The sequence below is a fragment of the Lycorma delicatula genome, chromosome 10 (assembly GCF_047948215.1).
Source record: "Lycorma delicatula isolate Av1 chromosome 10, ASM4794821v1, whole genome shotgun sequence".
In the NCBI taxonomy this organism is placed as follows: domain Eukaryota; kingdom Metazoa; phylum Arthropoda; class Insecta; order Hemiptera; family Fulgoridae; genus Lycorma; species Lycorma delicatula.
The window spans coordinates 21209810-21227180 of record NC_134464.1 but is presented as its reverse complement, the minus strand read 5'-3'; the positions used below and the strand labels follow the sequence as shown (position 1 = coordinate 21227180).

The 17371-nt window shown below is 29.8% G+C and overlaps 1 protein-coding gene across 3 annotated transcripts in view; it reads left to right on the top strand.

The window, feature by feature from the left end:
- LOC142331281 (protein O-glucosyltransferase 2-like) overlaps positions 1 to 17371 on the top strand; it is a 32074-nt gene that overhangs the window by 10340 nt on the left and 4363 nt on the right. For all 3 annotated transcript variants that reach the window (XM_075377077.1, XM_075377076.1, XM_075377075.1), the window contains exons 2-5: positions 673 to 881; positions 4678 to 4892; positions 10422 to 10669; positions 11814 to 12051. In XM_075377077.1, the coding sequence (XP_075233192.1) occupies positions 725 to 881; positions 4678 to 4892; positions 10422 to 10669; positions 11814 to 12051 (858 nt within the window). In that variant the 5' untranslated portion in view covers positions 673 to 724. The remainder of the gene's footprint in view (positions 1 to 672; positions 882 to 4677; positions 4893 to 10421; positions 10670 to 11813; positions 12052 to 17371) is intronic.

The window sequence follows — 17371 nt, the reverse complement described above, 5'->3', positions numbered from 1 at the left end:
ATATTTTCTGCTTAAAATAAATAGTTTTTAAAATTTAAGCTAAAAGTCCTGTTTACTTCTCCCCTTCCTAACCTTCTACAAGACTATCTTCTTATCATCTGTAGGACTACTTAAAATCTTCTTAATAAACTAAACGTGTCAATGGCCCTAAATTATTTCCTTTTATAAATGCTATTTTAACTGTACTAGTTATAAATGCTGATGTATTTGTGATTTGTTTCTATGTGGTAGTGGGTAAAATGCTACTCCGCTTTCCTTTTTGTATTCATTGCATCTTTGAAGTTGTTTCTTTTGTCTCTAAATTTGTGCAGTTAGAGCAATTAGTTTATATATTCAAGACACATGTGTTTGGAATATCTGATTTTCACGGTTTTTTTTGTTATAATGTAAAAGATACATTGTTACAAAAAGCTGCGTACTCTGTTGTTGCTTGTGGTTGAGTTCTGTTATTAAATTTTTGTAGTTGGGTTATGATCTCATATTATTTAATGCTTCATATTAAACAAATTATATTCATTCAGTTTGATTTTCTTTAGCACCAATTTTTATTTGCTTTATAAAAATGCTTTATGTATAAGTATCTTTTGCACATACCTGTAAGAGTAACTTATATCTACAAGAGAGTACTTATTGAACATTTTATTTTTTATAATTTTTCAATGTTTTTTTTAGATATATACCACTGGTTAAAGATGAATTAAAGGTGTCTGTTGAAGGCAAGTATATGGATAATAGAGAATGTCGATTATGGGTCAACATTTTAGATAGAAAAGATGGAGTTTTTATTGTTAGATATAAACTGTATGAGCCATGCAGTAATTTCAAGATAAATGTAAAATTTAAAGGAGTTCATGTAGGAGATTCACCATATGATGTTGATGGTTAGTAAAAAATGTAACTGTTACTACTGTATTAAATTATGCCTTTTTAACCAACTGCCATCCGCAAGTTTTAAATATTATTAATTATTAGATATATATATATATATATATATCAGTTTAATGGCTGGATATAGTCACAAGAATTACAACAATAGTGCTAGTGTTGTTCTATTTTCTTTATTATCGGTTTGCTGTGGATCATATCCTGTTGTGTAACGTTGTTCATGTTTAATGATCAAATTCATATAAATTATTGAAATTAATAATGCTTTTTCTTTGTTTTAATACTGTTCATTTGATGTATTTTGTGTTAAATTCTTGTATCAAGTTAAATCAAATTTTCATTTTAACATTTTTACAGTTTTGCTTATAGACAATACAAGTATATTTTATAAAATGCATTAAAAGTTGCTGTTTTCACGTTAAGAATATTTTTTCGCTATTCCATCAGTGCCCATTACAAATTTGTTAAAATTTCACTCTTGTGAAAGTACTTTTTCTTATAACATGTGTCGTTTTTTTTTCCAGCGATGAAAAGACAATACAGTTATCTTTCATAATTTCTCTTTCTTTAAACATAAAAAAACATGTTTCATTTTTAAAATGTGCCTTTTTCAGAAAATAAAAATTGAATTACAGATATGTTATAACAAAACTGAAACAGTTTCTCGACAGTAGTAGTGATGCTTGGTGTACAGCATGTAACCATAACATTTATGATAAAGGGATTTCTATATTGCATGTATAATAATGACTGCAGTTTTTGTATTTTTATTACATGCACATTGGCATGTAATGTTAATCAGTTGAAAAATGTGGGTAGCTGATATTGCTGGACCACTTCATCTCTCAATATCTATAACGCACATTATTTGCTTTATTTGTACATAGCATACACAACATTGGTGATTATTTTTCTTTAATGTTTTTAGAAAAATACACAAGAAAATCTTTCAGTGTATATATTATTTTTTAAACAAATCCAATTTGTTTTATAAGTGATAAATGTATGTGATTAATTTCAGTTGATCTGAAAGATTATTTAGCGAGTTTTTCATTGAAATTCTTGTTTTATTAAAGAAATAATATTCATGCTAGCTTTTAATTTGTTAAAGTAATGTGTGCTGGATGAACTAAGGATAGATCTGGCTGATTATCTTGATGTTAACTAAAATGGAAGATGGCTACTGATATTTAATTTAAGTTTTTTAATTTATGGCGCATTAGTGTCCTGTGATGTGTGTGTATGTAATTCTTTGTGCCTTTTTGTTGAGCACCATTGAGAAATTTGTAAAATGGCAAGATTTGTTTTCTGCTTTTCTAAAAATAGTGTTTTGATTATATTATTGAGAAGAAGAATTATTGTTATCGCTCTTACTAGTGAAAAATTCTGAAAATATGAAATGTTTCTTATGAACCGCTTTGGTCTGCAGCGTAGGCTGTGGTTTCCAGAATTATTATTTCAGTTTATAGTGTACGAAAAGTATTAACAAAACATATTCAAGTTTTTTTCTGGAACACAATTGATACCAATGTGAAATTTTATAAAACATTAGCATTACCATTAACATTATATACTCTTTATGGAATCTTAACGATGTCAAAAAAAGAAACCTATTCAAACAGCTGAAGTGGGATTTTTAAGTTGAAGTGATTAGGTTGGACAGATATCGGAATGACAAAATTAGGGATGAACTCTGGTCGATGGCTGTAATGAAACAATTAAACAGCAGAGATAACTGGCTTATTCATGTCCAGAGAATGGAAGATAATAGGTCATTTAAACATGTGTTGGATATTCCAAGAGGAATGCAGAAGATTGGACTATTGTCACCACAATAGTTATACAAAAGATTGGAACAGGATGGGCTAGCCCATCGTAACAGGTTCTACACCTGTTACATGGGTGTGGTGGCAAATGACGATGATGGTTAATAAGTATTTGCAAACATTTTAATTGAAATATAGTTTTAATTCCCATATACATAATATATTAATACAGAATGTATATTTTTGTATCCCTCATGAACTCATTGTTTAATTACCATTGCTGGTAAGAGAAAAAAAATTTAAGTTATTCTTTATTACATGCTTATTAAAGAATTGTACAGAAGATTTATGTTAAAAGATTAATGTGAATTATGCCATATTATAGTTTTTTTTGTACACACATACAGGTACTAAAATCAATTTTTTGAGGTTTTTGGTTATAAACTTTTTATATTTTTTAAATTACTTTTTACATTAGTTACAAACATTCCTTATATTCTGGGGTTTCATCATATTATAGTCAGTTTTAACATTTGAAGTTTTATTATGCATGTAAATTGGTGTTTTATAAATAATCAATTATATAAATTTTAATATCTGGCGCATCGACTTATAGAAGACAAACTAAACTTACATTATTATCCTTCATTATTTATTTTTATTTTAGAAAAGGCTGAAAAACAGACATATTCTATTTACGAGAGTGAATCAAATTTAAATGCTAATTTTGCTATTCTACGCAGCAAACAATTCTCAAGCTGGATGGCAGAGTGGATGGTTAATGTTCAATGTGTTAGAGAAGGGGAACCAGTTTGGTTTCCTCTTCCGCTCTGTTCTGTCATCAGTACAGCCATGAGTGAGCAAGAGGTTCTGTCGTCTGTTGCACAACATATAATCACAGAGTTTTTAACTAATGAAGGCATTAAACCCGCAGAAACTTTCACTAATTTAAAGGTACAGTTTGGGTATGCTACACTGCTCCAGAACCAAGTATATATGTGAACCAGACAGTTTAAGGACAGGCAAGAAAGTATAGCTCATAGCTGACAACATCCATGTCATTCAAGCTTATCGAAGGTGATTGCCAGTTCACTGTTGAAGAAATCGCATCAGAAGTGGGTATTAGCCATGGGAGTGCACAATCCATTATCACTGATCATCTTGGCTTTAGAAAAATTACGCTCAATGGGTTCTGAGGTTGTTGACCAAAAAACAAAATCAGGTCAGGTTGGAGATCTGTGAGAGATTTCTGAATCGATTTGGGCAAGAAGGGGACAATTGTTTTAAGCGCATGGTCACATGTGATGAGACATTGGTCCATCACTCCAGAATCAAAAATGGCAAGTAAAGAGTGGCGAAGGAAGGATGAGGGCTGTCCAGTGAAGGCCAAAACCCGTCTGCCAGCTGGAAAAGTTCTTGCAATGATTTTTTTTTGACTCTGTGAGTTTTACTCATTGATTTTCTTCACAATCAATGGATGGTAAATGCAGCTTACTATTGCCAGCTGCTACAATCAACAAAAGACGGGGTATGGCCATCAGAGAGTCATCCTTCTCCATGACAACCCCAGGCTGCACACCACGATTTTGAAAGTGATAAATTACAAAAAATGAACTGGCAAACCCTCAACCACCCTTCCTACAGCCAGATTTTCCCCCCTGTGACTACTTTAATTTGTGCCCTTAAAAGAGTCGCTTGGAGGGAACAGTTCGAAAACAATGAAAATATGTAGGAGCATGTGCACAATTTGTTGACAATTCATCCTCAAACATTTTATGAACAAGGAATATTCAAGCTTCCAAATGGTTGGCAAAAGTTTGTAGATCATACAGGAGACTATACAGAGAAATGATGAAGGTATGAATTGTGTATATTATTAATCAATAAATTTATAAAGAAAAAGTTACTGTTTATATTTGATTCAGCCTCGTAAAAATTATTGTCAATGTTGTGCTAGTGGTGGAATGTTTATATTAATCTAAGAGCTGTTTCTGCCAGATTCTGATAAAAAAATTTTGTTTGACAGGTGTTGTAACACCAGAAGAATGTTATTGCCCAGAGAAAGATTTTAAAAAATGGTTGAACACTTACCAGTGTTTAAGTAAAGATTATAAGCAGATAAATGAAGATTTAAAGCCTTTTCCATCAGTCAACTTCACATCCTTTCGTAAGGAAGCTTTAAAAAAATTTGATCAACCTGGTAGTATGAGTGTTTGCAATTATGTTGTAGTGAAAAATAAGGTTGTTACTATTAGTATTTATTTATAATTATACTTTTTCTTCTTGGTATTAGTTTTATTTTAATTGAGCTAGAAATAAATAGATTTGTCAACGTACAAGTTATACTGGGTGTTTCTAAAATGGTGAGCTGGCTATACATTTTCAGATTCTACTTGTAAAGCTAAATAAAAAATATCTTTAGGAAAAATGGTGATTTCTTAATGTGAAAAAATTATTACTTATTTTGATATCAATTTACAATACTAGAATTAACAATAAATAAAAACAATTAATATTTAATCAAATTGAACATAAAGTGGCGGACATGAAAAGAGACAAAATTACAACATCAAGTTTCTGCCATAACTCGGCTATTTGTGAACCGATTTAAAAAAATAAAATGTTGTTTTGTTCAAAATAAAGGCCTTAATATGTCAGCAAATAAAATTAAATTATATTTTGATAAAGTTAATATTTACGAAGATATAACGGAATGAAAAATAAGCATGGCCGCCATTTTGTAATGTGCAAAGGTATATAATTCCTGATTTTTTGCTAATTTTAAAACTTTATTATCAAGATGTCTACTAAATATTAATGTGATTTCTCTATCCAAACTTGAGATATAAATTTTTATATAAAAATAACAAAATGCCTGATGGGAGAACGAAAGAGAAATCGCCATTTTTCGTAAGGATACTTTTTGTTTAATTTTACAAGTAGAATCTGAAAAAGTATAGTCAGCCCAGCATTTTAGAAACACTCTGTACAGTGTTAGGAGTTTTTCAACATAAAATTCTAAAAAATCCAAACATTGTTTTTGTCTTTGAATGTATTATTTGATTTCTTTAATTATATTTCTTGTTACATTCCTGATATTTTAATTCCCTTAAGATATAGTATTGAAGTAAAACATTTTTCAAAGTAATTCCAATCATTTATATGAGAAAAGTATCATTATTTTAATACTTTTTCTTCATCTTTCTTACTGGAAAATAAAAGGTTTACATTTTAGATAGATTATTTATTAGAACTTTTTTAAGTACTTTTTTCATGTTGGTCTTTCATTAAAAGACGTTGATAATAAAATTTGTTATAGTCCAAGTCTCATTGCTTGTTGTTCTGTTATCTCTTCATGAGCTGGGCAAGTAGTTTTTGTTAAACTTGACTTAGCATTGACAGAGTTTGCCTGAAATAAATCTACTGAATTACATTTATTTTGTTTTTATGCTAAAACCAATCTTTGGTTTTTGAACAAATAATGTGGAACTAATGAACCAATTTCTTTAGATTACTACCCAGTGAGTAAGGTAATGTAGAATATTCAGGCGATAGGGTAAACTGCTAATAATGCTTGTAAAATTGTAGAGTTCCTTTAATGCTAGTGAATCACTTTCTTATCTAAGATTTAGGTATGAAATTATACAGGGTAAGCAACTTAAAACCAAACTGCTACAGACTAAACACAGTTGCGACATGTAACATTTTATGAATGGAATGAAAACACTAATTAAATTAAATTTTATATTTACATTAGCAAAAGGTTACTTATTTGCCATATTTTTATAAAATATTTTGAAGTGAGCATATGCGCAGCTTTGCCTTAATGTGCTCAAGTTATCATATTGAGGAGTCACCTGATGCAAAACATTGTCAGTATGATTTCTCATTGAGAAAAAATAAATCAGGCATGGCCACCACCCTCTGTTGACAATTCATTCTATAAAAGTCCCAGGAGGATGTACTAGTGATTTTTTTTACATACAATACATTGCTCCATCTTTGGAAGAAGCTGTACTGTTTTTCACTATCTGTTAACAAATAGAATTCTTCAAAAATTATAGTATATGTTTATATTGACGGTAAGGTAAAAAAATAATGGCTGCAGTATACAATTACCAAAAAAAGTACATCATATATCAATTTTCTCATCATGATATGGTTGCTCAAACATCTGGTGGAGGTTTTCAGTTATCCAATAGTTGGTGCCATATGAATTAACATGCCCAGATAAATGAAACCACATGTTTTCTGTTATAAAATATAGTACAGTATCCTGTCTGTGTCCATTGACAACGTTTTTGAAAAGCTTGTCACAATAACTAAATCATTTTGATGTGTCTGTTCTCTTAAAGTATTGCAAAGTTGTTACACAATATGATTTCAAATGTAAATAATGATGAATCTTACAAGATGAATGTTTATTTTACACTTGTTATGATAACTTATGTTTAGGTTTTATCAGGCAGAAATATTTCTTTGAATATCAGTTATGGCCTTTAACAGAGGTCCTAACATAAGATTGCCTATTTTGTTTTACACTTGATCCCATTGTTTGTCAGTTTTTTAACCAAACTGTGTATGCTAATCGTCACTGGGATAGTGGCATTCAGAAACGTTTTCATTAATAGGACCCAGAACACTCATAAGCTTCCACTACGACAACCTTACCTTGATCGAATAAAACATTTTAGAAAAAAACAACTGCAAAGAATGAAACCATGCTACACTAAAGCAAGTCAGGTTTGCAACTGACTAAAGTAGTAACTAACTCTAGTAATAGCAGCATTCAGCATTAAAGGTAACACTCAAATATCTGCAGTTTGAGTAGCTCCGTTATTATGACTCTAACTATTAAAATTACTTTTTTTGTTGATTAAAAAATGTTTAAAAAGATTAATGTTAATTAATTTATAAAAAAAAAAAAATAGAAAAAATAATGAAAACAATCATTTAAAAATAAATTTGTAATTATATGAAAATATTTTTTTATGTGCATACCAGGATCTTATGGTATACAGTTTATATTTAATAAATACAAACTATTTCTATGTCTGTTTTTAATGTTTTGTGTAGCCTTTTTCATGCTGATAGTATTTGTAAATGCACAGGATTGATGGACTTATCATTATTACAGCCTAAGTGGAAGTTTCTTTCAGATCTAGTTCAAAGTTAAGACACTCTTTCCATGCAACCCACATTATTTTTTTCAGGAGTACTTTGAGAAGTAGGAAACCAGAAGGAAGGGAGAGTTTTAGTAACCAGAATATGGAAAAAAAAAATGAAGAAAACAGTAGAATAAAAGACAGAAAATTGACATTATTATTCATTCTTCCCTAAAGGGAAAATTAGAGGAATTGGTAAATTACATAATAAAGAAGGAGGATTTGGTTCTTACTAGGGTTGATAAGATGGAAAAAGAAAGGAGAAAGAAAGTTTTTGGTGTGTTGGTGAAGGGACAATAAATATGTAAATACTAGGATATTAAAACTTTCTATGAAAATTAAGGATGTGGAGGAATGTAATACAAGTAATTTGCTTCGAAGTAAGGGAATGAAGAAGAATTAATTCTTTACGGTTTTAATCCAGAACTTAAAAAAATTAAAATGGTTAAAAAGAAGGACATAAAACAAAGATAGAAAAATATTTTGAAAAACTGTTAAATGTAGCATGAAAATCTTTATGTTGACAATTAAGGTAAAGAACAGCATCCTGAATACTGACCGGAGAGTAAAGATATTTCAGTTGTAGAAGTGAAAGAGACTGTAAAGAGAATGAGAATAAGTGAAGCCTCAGGATGTGATGAATTAATTGTTGAGATGATGTTGCTGGTTACCATGAAGCGAGTGGTAGCGTCTCGACCTTTCATCCAGAAATCCCAGGTTTGAATCCTAGTCAGGCATGGCATTCTCATTCTCCAAAACAATTCCTATCAATGTTCATAGAGGCTGAAAAAAAAGTGTTGAGATGGATAAAGACAGACAGGCAAACTGGATTATATTGGTTTCATTAGATTATAAAACTGCTTAGAGAAGCTGCATGCATAATGGAATGACTAAAGAGTTTTATTCCCCCTCATAAAACCTGTGGAAATTATAGAGGAGTTACAGTGTTATTTCTTACTTTGAAAATGTTTGAAAAATACTGAAAAAAGAATTAAAGAGGAAGTTGAATTATTTGAATAATAATAACAGTACAGGTTCTGGTAAAGGAGGTCCTCAGTTAGTTGTTACACAATAAGTGATTTAGATTAGTTGGAAATATGGGGAAGACCAGATTGTAACCTAATAAATATTAAAAAAACTCTGTGGTAGCCTCCTCAAAAGGAAAGTATGGATACTAAAAAGGAGGAAAACAATGTTACTACAGTGTTATAGGGTATTACTAGAGTGATATATGTTGTTACTAGAAAACCACTGAGATTGCTAAAGGAATATTCTAATGCCACATTAGGATCTCAGTGAGAGAAATTGAAGGTTTTGTGATGGAAGCTGAAATAAGACAAGGTAGTGCACTCTCACCTTTATTTTATTTATTATTGTTATGGATGAATTCTATTGTGAGGTGAAGAAAATAGAAGCCAAGAAAGCAAAGCATAGTTTTTCACTGATGACCTTGTTATTTTGGAAGAATTAAGGGGTTTTAATCCAAAATTTCTTTAACTGCTTTTGTAAAGGTAAGTGTAGGATTCAAATAAGAAAATTGTTTATATGATCATAGAGAAAGTAAGAAGTTGATGGTTACAATGAATGATCAATGTGGAAGAGAGTCTGCAAATTCATGGATAAATACTAGAAATAGTTAAAATGTTAAAAATTTTGTGTTTTTAAAGTTGTTAAATATTTGAGAGTGAAAAGATCAGTTGATAAATTAATTGTACAGATGGCACAAGGACTTTACCAAAATATTAAATATTTAACTTTTGGGATAAAGAAATACCAGTGAAATGTAAATAAACAATTTTTACATGTTACTATACCCTGTGGTAATATTTAAGTTAGTCTTGGGTGACTACAAGAAGAAAAGAAAGTAAATTACAGACTGTGAGATGAGGTTAAAGGAGTACAGTAAGAAAGATTTATCCACCGGGTTGGTCTAGTGGTTAACGCGTCTTCCCAAATCAGCTGATTTGGAAGTCGAGAGTTACAGCCTTCAAGTCCTAGTAAAGCCAGTTATTTTTACATGGATTTGAATACTAGATCGTGGATACCGGTGTTCTTTGGTGGTTGGGTTTCAATTAACCACACATCTCAGGAATGGTCTTATCTAAACGGTAGTTACCGGAGGCTAAACAGAAAAAAAAAGTAAGAAAGATTTAAAATATTGAGTAAGAAATGCTACAATAAAAAAAGATCTGTGATATAGAGTACTGCATGATTTAGAAGAGAGTGATACAGGATAGAACTATGGTTTAGACACTTACACAGAATGCAAAGTGAAAGAATCTCTCGGTAAAAAAAAATTAGATTGCGTGAAAGAAAGCCTGAAAAAGAATATTGGTGAAGAAAACTTTCATTGGAGGGAATTTTTAAGGATAGTTAAGTGGAGGTCCATAGCTTGATCAAATAACAGAAAAAGGGAAGAAGGTGATTCTGACTATATATATACATTTCTATTTGATCATAAAACATAATCTCTGATACAACTATCTTTGTTCTTTCTAATTCATAATTTTTTTTATTACTAATTATGTTAGATGAAGCAGTTTTCTGTGTTTCCATGCTGAAAATATAAAGAATCAGTAATTTATTAATGCTGTGTTTTTTTTAGATTTATAGGAAATGTTATGGAGAGCATGTAGGTTTTAAAATGTTTATGGATGCAATCTTGCTTTCACTTACTCGAAAAACTGTACTACCAGATATTGAGTTGCTAGTTAATCTTGGAGATTGGCCATTGATGAATAAAAATTCTCAAAATGTATTTCCACTTTTTTCTTGGTGTGGATCAGTAAATACATTTGACATAGTAATGCCCACATATGATATAACTTTATCATCACTAGAATGCATGGGAAGGTAGTAATTTACATTTTTTTGGCATGCTCCTCAATTATATAATACTAGTTTTAATATGATGCTGCAGCAGATCCAGTTATTTATTTATTATTAATTAAATATATTATTTATATGTGATTAGTATGCATTCCTTCAGCGTTCAGTGGCTGAACTGATTTTCATATATACTGTGTAAAATGTGACATAAGTACTATCATGATAGTACTTATGACATTGATCCACAAATTTCTTTTGATTTTGTGAGTGTAATTCATCAGAATTGCTGGCTCTATATTATAACTTCTTATTGTCAGAATTGAACTAACTCTAAGTACTGTGTAAGTTGAAGTGTAACTTTAGAATAATCACATACCTCATCAGTGCAAAGTCGTATAAATTTGAAACATGGATTATTTTAAATTTCTTTTTTCTAATTAACAGTTTACAAGAAATGTTATTTTCTGAAGATTGATTTATAATGGTTTTTATGGTGGTTAGTTAGTGATAGGATGAGTCTCAAGTAACTGTACGAGGATGAACAAAAATAAAACTAATTTTTTTAAATTTAGTCTCACAGGAAAAGGAATGATTTAATTCTTTTAGTACTTCAAGACTGAAGGGGTCAAACGTTGATATGGAATATTTTGACAGCCATGAAAAATCCAAAGAACTGATGGAAATCAGAGAATTTTTCTGAAGGATATGTGTGCTAAGATTCACAGATGAAGCCACTACCTTGTAAAACTCTGGGCTAGTCCCCCAAGAAAGAGAGGTTTTAAGTACTAAAAGAGAAAACAATAATAGTAGATGAAAGTCATTATTACTAGGATAATGACTGAATCAATGATAATGACGTAATCAATTATTGTATGTAGTTTTTTTTTTGTTACAGAATTTACTTATCTAAGTCATAAGGGATTAACTTATTTTTTTTAGGGTTAAACACAGAATCTGTGTCTTCAGATTCTGCCCTTAATTGAATTTCTTACCTGGGAATAACATATGTTCATTTGCATCTTACTTGTGGGTGAAGCTGTTATCTTGACTACATTGGTTCATATAATACCTCTCCAAATGAGAAATTTACTAATGCTCTCTGTTTTGCACATAACTGATGCTATTAGTTTTAGCACTTAGTGTATTTATCTTTGTTTTTGTTTTCTAGAGTAAGTTTAGATATGCTGTCAGTTCAAGGAAATTTAGAAAAGTCATGGTTGGAAAAAGAAGAGAAAGCATTTTGGCGAGGTCGAGATTCCAGCAGAGAAAGATTAACATTAATTGAAATTGCTCGTCAAAATCCTAATCTATTTAATGCATCTTTAACTAATTTTTTCTTTTTTCGTGATATGGAAAATACATATGGTCCAAAAGAAAAGCACATATCCTTTTTTAAATTTTTTGATGTAAGTTCTGATTTATAATAATGCTTGTTATAAAGAATTTGTTTATTTATACTTTTCATTATTATTTATGAAGATGATGTCCTCTGAATATACAGATTTACTTTTGCAATAATTTGAGAAAGGTCTGAAACACGCTTGATTGTTATTCATGATTAGTTTTTATCTGTTGATTTAATTTTGTGTTTTTAGGTATTAAAAAGTCATATAAATCATATATCCATACAAAAAAAGACCCTTACTGAATAAATTAAGAATGTTAATTAAGAAATTTTGCTGAGTTTAGCAAAAAATTGCTGAAAAATTCACTCGTTAACCAATGATTAGAGATTATGAGCAAAGGTGTATTTCACACAAAACAAGCTTGTCTGAGTCCATGTGAAATTTAAGATTGTATTAAATTATTTTTACTTAGCATGTTTTTAGATCAGGAGTTTTACTGACTATATTATTTATTTTATATGAGGGTAGGGGGAAAAGTTCCAGGCTTGAATAATACAATTTTTCTGGGTAAATTTTGATTTATTTTTCAACATAGTCATCATTTAGCTCAGCTTTCCACAGGAGCACTTATGCCAGTTCAATATATTGATATATCCAACTCCTTAAAATAACCATCTACGATGGCAATAACTTCATTTTTGATTGAAAATCTCTCCCCTTCAAACCATTTTTTTTAGGTTAGGAAACAAGTGATAGTCACTGAGAGCCATATCATGTGAATATGGCTGGTGTAGCAGCAATTTGAACCATAATTCATTGATTTTTTCCATTGCAGTGACTGAAATGTAAGATTTTTTCTAAATGCAGTCATTTTCACTTAAATTTCATCACCAAGATGCTGTAATACGGTCGCATAATTTTTGCCATTATTGTTCACCCTTTTTAAGATAATGAAAATTATTTGTTGTATATCCCAAAAAATTCTGATTTGGGTTGGGCTTGAGCAAACAAGCAAACTGTGGGTACCCATCTAGTGCACAGCTTGTTATGCCCAAACGTTCATGCAAAATATTGCACATGCATTCTGTTGATATGCTAAACTCATTCACTTGCCAAAACAATTTTAACACTTTTTGTATCATTTCTGGTGTAGTCACTTCAGAAAACCGTCAACTGCATGGTTCATTGCTAGTGTATGCTTGACCCATTTTAAACTTTGCGACCCAGCATTTAACTGTTGTATTTGATGGAAAAGAGTCTCCCAATATCATATCAAGCTCTTCTTTAATTTCCTTTGCACTAAAGCCTTTCAGAAAATTATTTAATCTTCACGAATATCCAGTTTTTGCATTTCCTCATAAAAAAAAAAATGCCAAAATTCTCCTCCACTTTGACGGACTGTAAATACTAAGTGATACAGCAACTTTAAACTCTTATAGTAAACTAATGAAGAATGGAACCGTGTAATGGCATTGAGAAATTAAGTGTACTAAGAAATCTCTGTGTGAGGCCTGAAATGTTTCACCCCACCCTTGTTCATTGATCTGTTTTCAAGAAAATCACTTTGGAATTCTTTACATAAGTGTATAAATACTGCAAAAATGTTGAAGTTCCATCCATATGGAACTCATGTAAATAAGTTTATTTTTAATTATTTATTGGACAAACAATCAAAAAAAGTTATCAAAATCCCAAAACCAAAAGAATGAAATACATATTTGTTTTTACTACATTTTTTTTGTTTGTTTGTTTGTTTGTACATTTTTTTTTTTATTTGTTTTTACTACGTTTTTATTTGTATTTACTACATTTAAAGGTACAAATTTACTCCTGTGGTATTAAAAACCGTTAATAAAAAGAATATATAAAAGAAAACAGTAAAATTTAGAACATATCTCTTATACAAAGAGCGCTTTGGGTTCTCTTACTTGTAAACTGAGATAACTGTTTAGTCATAAGCGCCTAAATTTCTTGCACAGCTACTCATGTAAATAAGTTTATTTTTAATTATTTATTGGACAAACAATCAAAAAAAGTTATCAAAATCCCAAAACCAAAAGAATGAAATACATATTTGTTAATCATAGTATTTACTACATTTAAAGGTACAAATTTACTCCTGTGGTATTAAAAACCGTTAATAAAAAGAATATATAAAAGAAAACAGTAAAATTTAGAACATATCTCTTATACAAAGAGCGCTTTGGGTTCTCTTACTTGTAAACTGAGATAACTGTTTAGTCATAAGCGCCTAAATTTCTTGCACAGCTACGAAACTTTCCTAACAAAGTAAAAACATTCTAAGAGAATATCTGTTGAATGGAAATTTATAATCTAAAGTTGACTTAAGTGAAAAATGTTCTAAAACTTTTGTTTATTAATATTTTTAAAGTGGTCTGATCATTTTACTATGGGTATTGTACGATTAATTGATTAAGAAAAGAGCAAGCTTTAAGATGAACCATGAATCAAATTTTATGACTTTTCACTGATGAGACAGGCTTCATATTTCATTTTTTTACATTACAACCCCTTATCTATCTGAATATGTGAAATTGCTACACAGAATTGTTACAAATGGAAAGCAATTTCATATATTACTAATAAAATTTGCATGAATGTATTAAAACTATTTTATTGAACAGATTAAGAAAGTTCAAATATTTATCATATTCAATGAAATAAGTGATATGACAACCACAGCAAAATGAAATGTTTATCATATTGTTTACATTAATTAATGTTTGTTTTACGATTAAACTAATGGATTAGGCTGTATATTTTGTTTTTGTTTTTTTTTAATTTTGAACTGCAAGAGTAAGAAACCTGAACCTATTTCTTGGCAAAATATTGGAAACTTGAACTGGAGATGTTTATCTTTTGCAGTTGTTCAATTGCCTGATGAGGAGTTGTCCAGATGCCCCACTAAGGAACTTATTTTCTTCTCATGCAGCAGAGATTGAACCAGTTTCCCAGATTGATTCAGTTTTATTTCTCCATTATAAATATTTTAATTCTGAAGTGTTGAATTAGTACATAGTCAGGGTTACTAAATGTAGAGTTCTGAGGATCTGTATCCCTTACATGGACAACCATTATATTAGGTGAAAATTAAGCTTTACAGAGTTATAGCTTACAAAGTAAAGTTGTTTAGCTTACAAAGTTTCATCAGCATTTTCATTCTACCTTTTATTATTAGACTTTGTCATCTGAAGATTACCTTTAAATACTCAGATTTAATATACTTGTAGAGCCTCATAAAAGATGTTTTTGATACAGTAATTTAAAACATATTTTTAAAAAAAGTTACATAAAACTGATGTAAATGTCAAAAAATATCTTTACTACAACACTATTGTTTATATCTTTGCATTTTGTAGGAAAGCAATGTGCTTTTGTACATGTTTTCATATGATCAGTGTTAGTAATAAGATCAGATTTCTTGAACTTGTATTTGTTTTTTATTGGGGGGGGGGGGTATTTTACATCAACTTTTTGAGAATTAAATTCTTTACAAGTTTGGATATTAAATTTTACGCATTTATTAGTCATTTAACAAAGTTTTTGTATTACAATTTTAAAAAGTGTGTTTTTACACAGTAAAGTTTTCTGTTTTACATCTAATATGAAAACTTCTGGAGATATTGTTATTAAACCTGTTTTACTCAATTTGTCAAGTCAAAAACCATAATAAACCATCAAGTTTATCCTTTAATTTGGTTTGCTAGAATTTGAGTATGGTTTTATTTCACCTTGCCCAGGAATCAGGGCAAAATCTTTCACTAGCTGTAACTCACGAACAGTGCATTTCTAGACCCTTGTTTATGTGAACTTTTTTCATTATTTTTGCTAGTAGAATGAGTACAGAAAATGCCAGTAACACTACATAAATTTAATTTTAATTTTTTGCAGGAAAAAATATAATAAACTTTATTAATGAAATAAAATGTGCTGTTGCAGTTTATTATTAATTTTATATTTACTTAGAATGTTTTTATTTAATTTGATTTTTAATTATTTATCCAAAAACCTTAAATACAAAACTGGATTTAAATTATTTATTTAAATTTGTTGAATTGATAATTTTAAATTCAAAGGAATGAATGATTCTTTATTAAAACCAATAAATAATTTTATTTCAAGGAATAAAGTATGATATGAAATATTCTTAACCTTTGCTTTTATTTTTTACTGTCATTTTCATTACCAGCATTTTCAAGTTCACTGTTTATCAGATCTTCATTTCAATAAAAGTTGACATACCCTTTTATTATTCCAAACTGGCATAAATCAATTAAGTCAGTTCCTCCTTAATTTTTAAGCACCCATGAAATTTTTATTGTATTTGGAAAACTGAATTGGACATTCTTGAATGACTTCAAATACAAAATGTGGAGATGGAAAAAGTGACTTTTTAGATTTCAAATCCATGGAGAAGGAGAGGGTAAACAAAAAGTTAGACTCAAATGGAAAAAGTTTTCTGTCTAAAGATGATAATATATCTCCAATTCTGTAAAAATGATTTAATCAAAGTTTATTTTACATATAATGATGAATTTTCATATTTTTGTATTCGAAATTCATCATTATATGTAAAATAAACTTTGATTAAATCATTTTTACAGAATTGGAGATATATTATCTTTAGCCAGAAAACTTTTTCCATTTGAGTCTAACTTTTTGTTACCCTCTCCTTCTCCATGGATTTGAAATCTAAAAAGTCATTTTTTCCATCTCCACAACTTCATATGTTACGGCTCTTTGAAACCATTTACACCAAATTCATACCATAGAACAGTCCCAAACCGACCAAGATATTTTTTTCAGAAATTATTACTGGTGACAAATCATGGTGCTATGATTACAACCCCACAACAGTCAATCCAGTTTAAGATTGCCTTGTCCAACAAAAGCTCAAGTGAAGTTATACATCAAGATGCTTATTTGTTTTTTCAATGTGAGAACGGTGGTGCATTTGGAATTTGTTCCACCAGAGTTTCTATCTGGAAGTTCTGAGAAGATTGTACAACAGTTTGTAACAAAAAAGTCCTGATTTGTGGCAGATGGGTGACTGATTTTCCACCATAACAATGCATCTGCTCACACAGCTCTCTCTTTAACAAAAACAATAGCATGACTCATCTAATTTAGCACCATCTGATTTTTTTTTGTTCCCGTGAATGAACAGAACCTGAAAGGAGAGCATTTTGCTGACATGGATGAGGTGGAAGAAAGCAACGTACAAGTAAGATAAAGTGTTGTCGGGCATCACAACAGTCAAATATAAAAAAATGTTTTGAACAATCCAATAAAATTGGAAAAAGACTGGAATAAGATTATACAAATATATTAATATTAGCTGTACTGGAGAATATTTAGA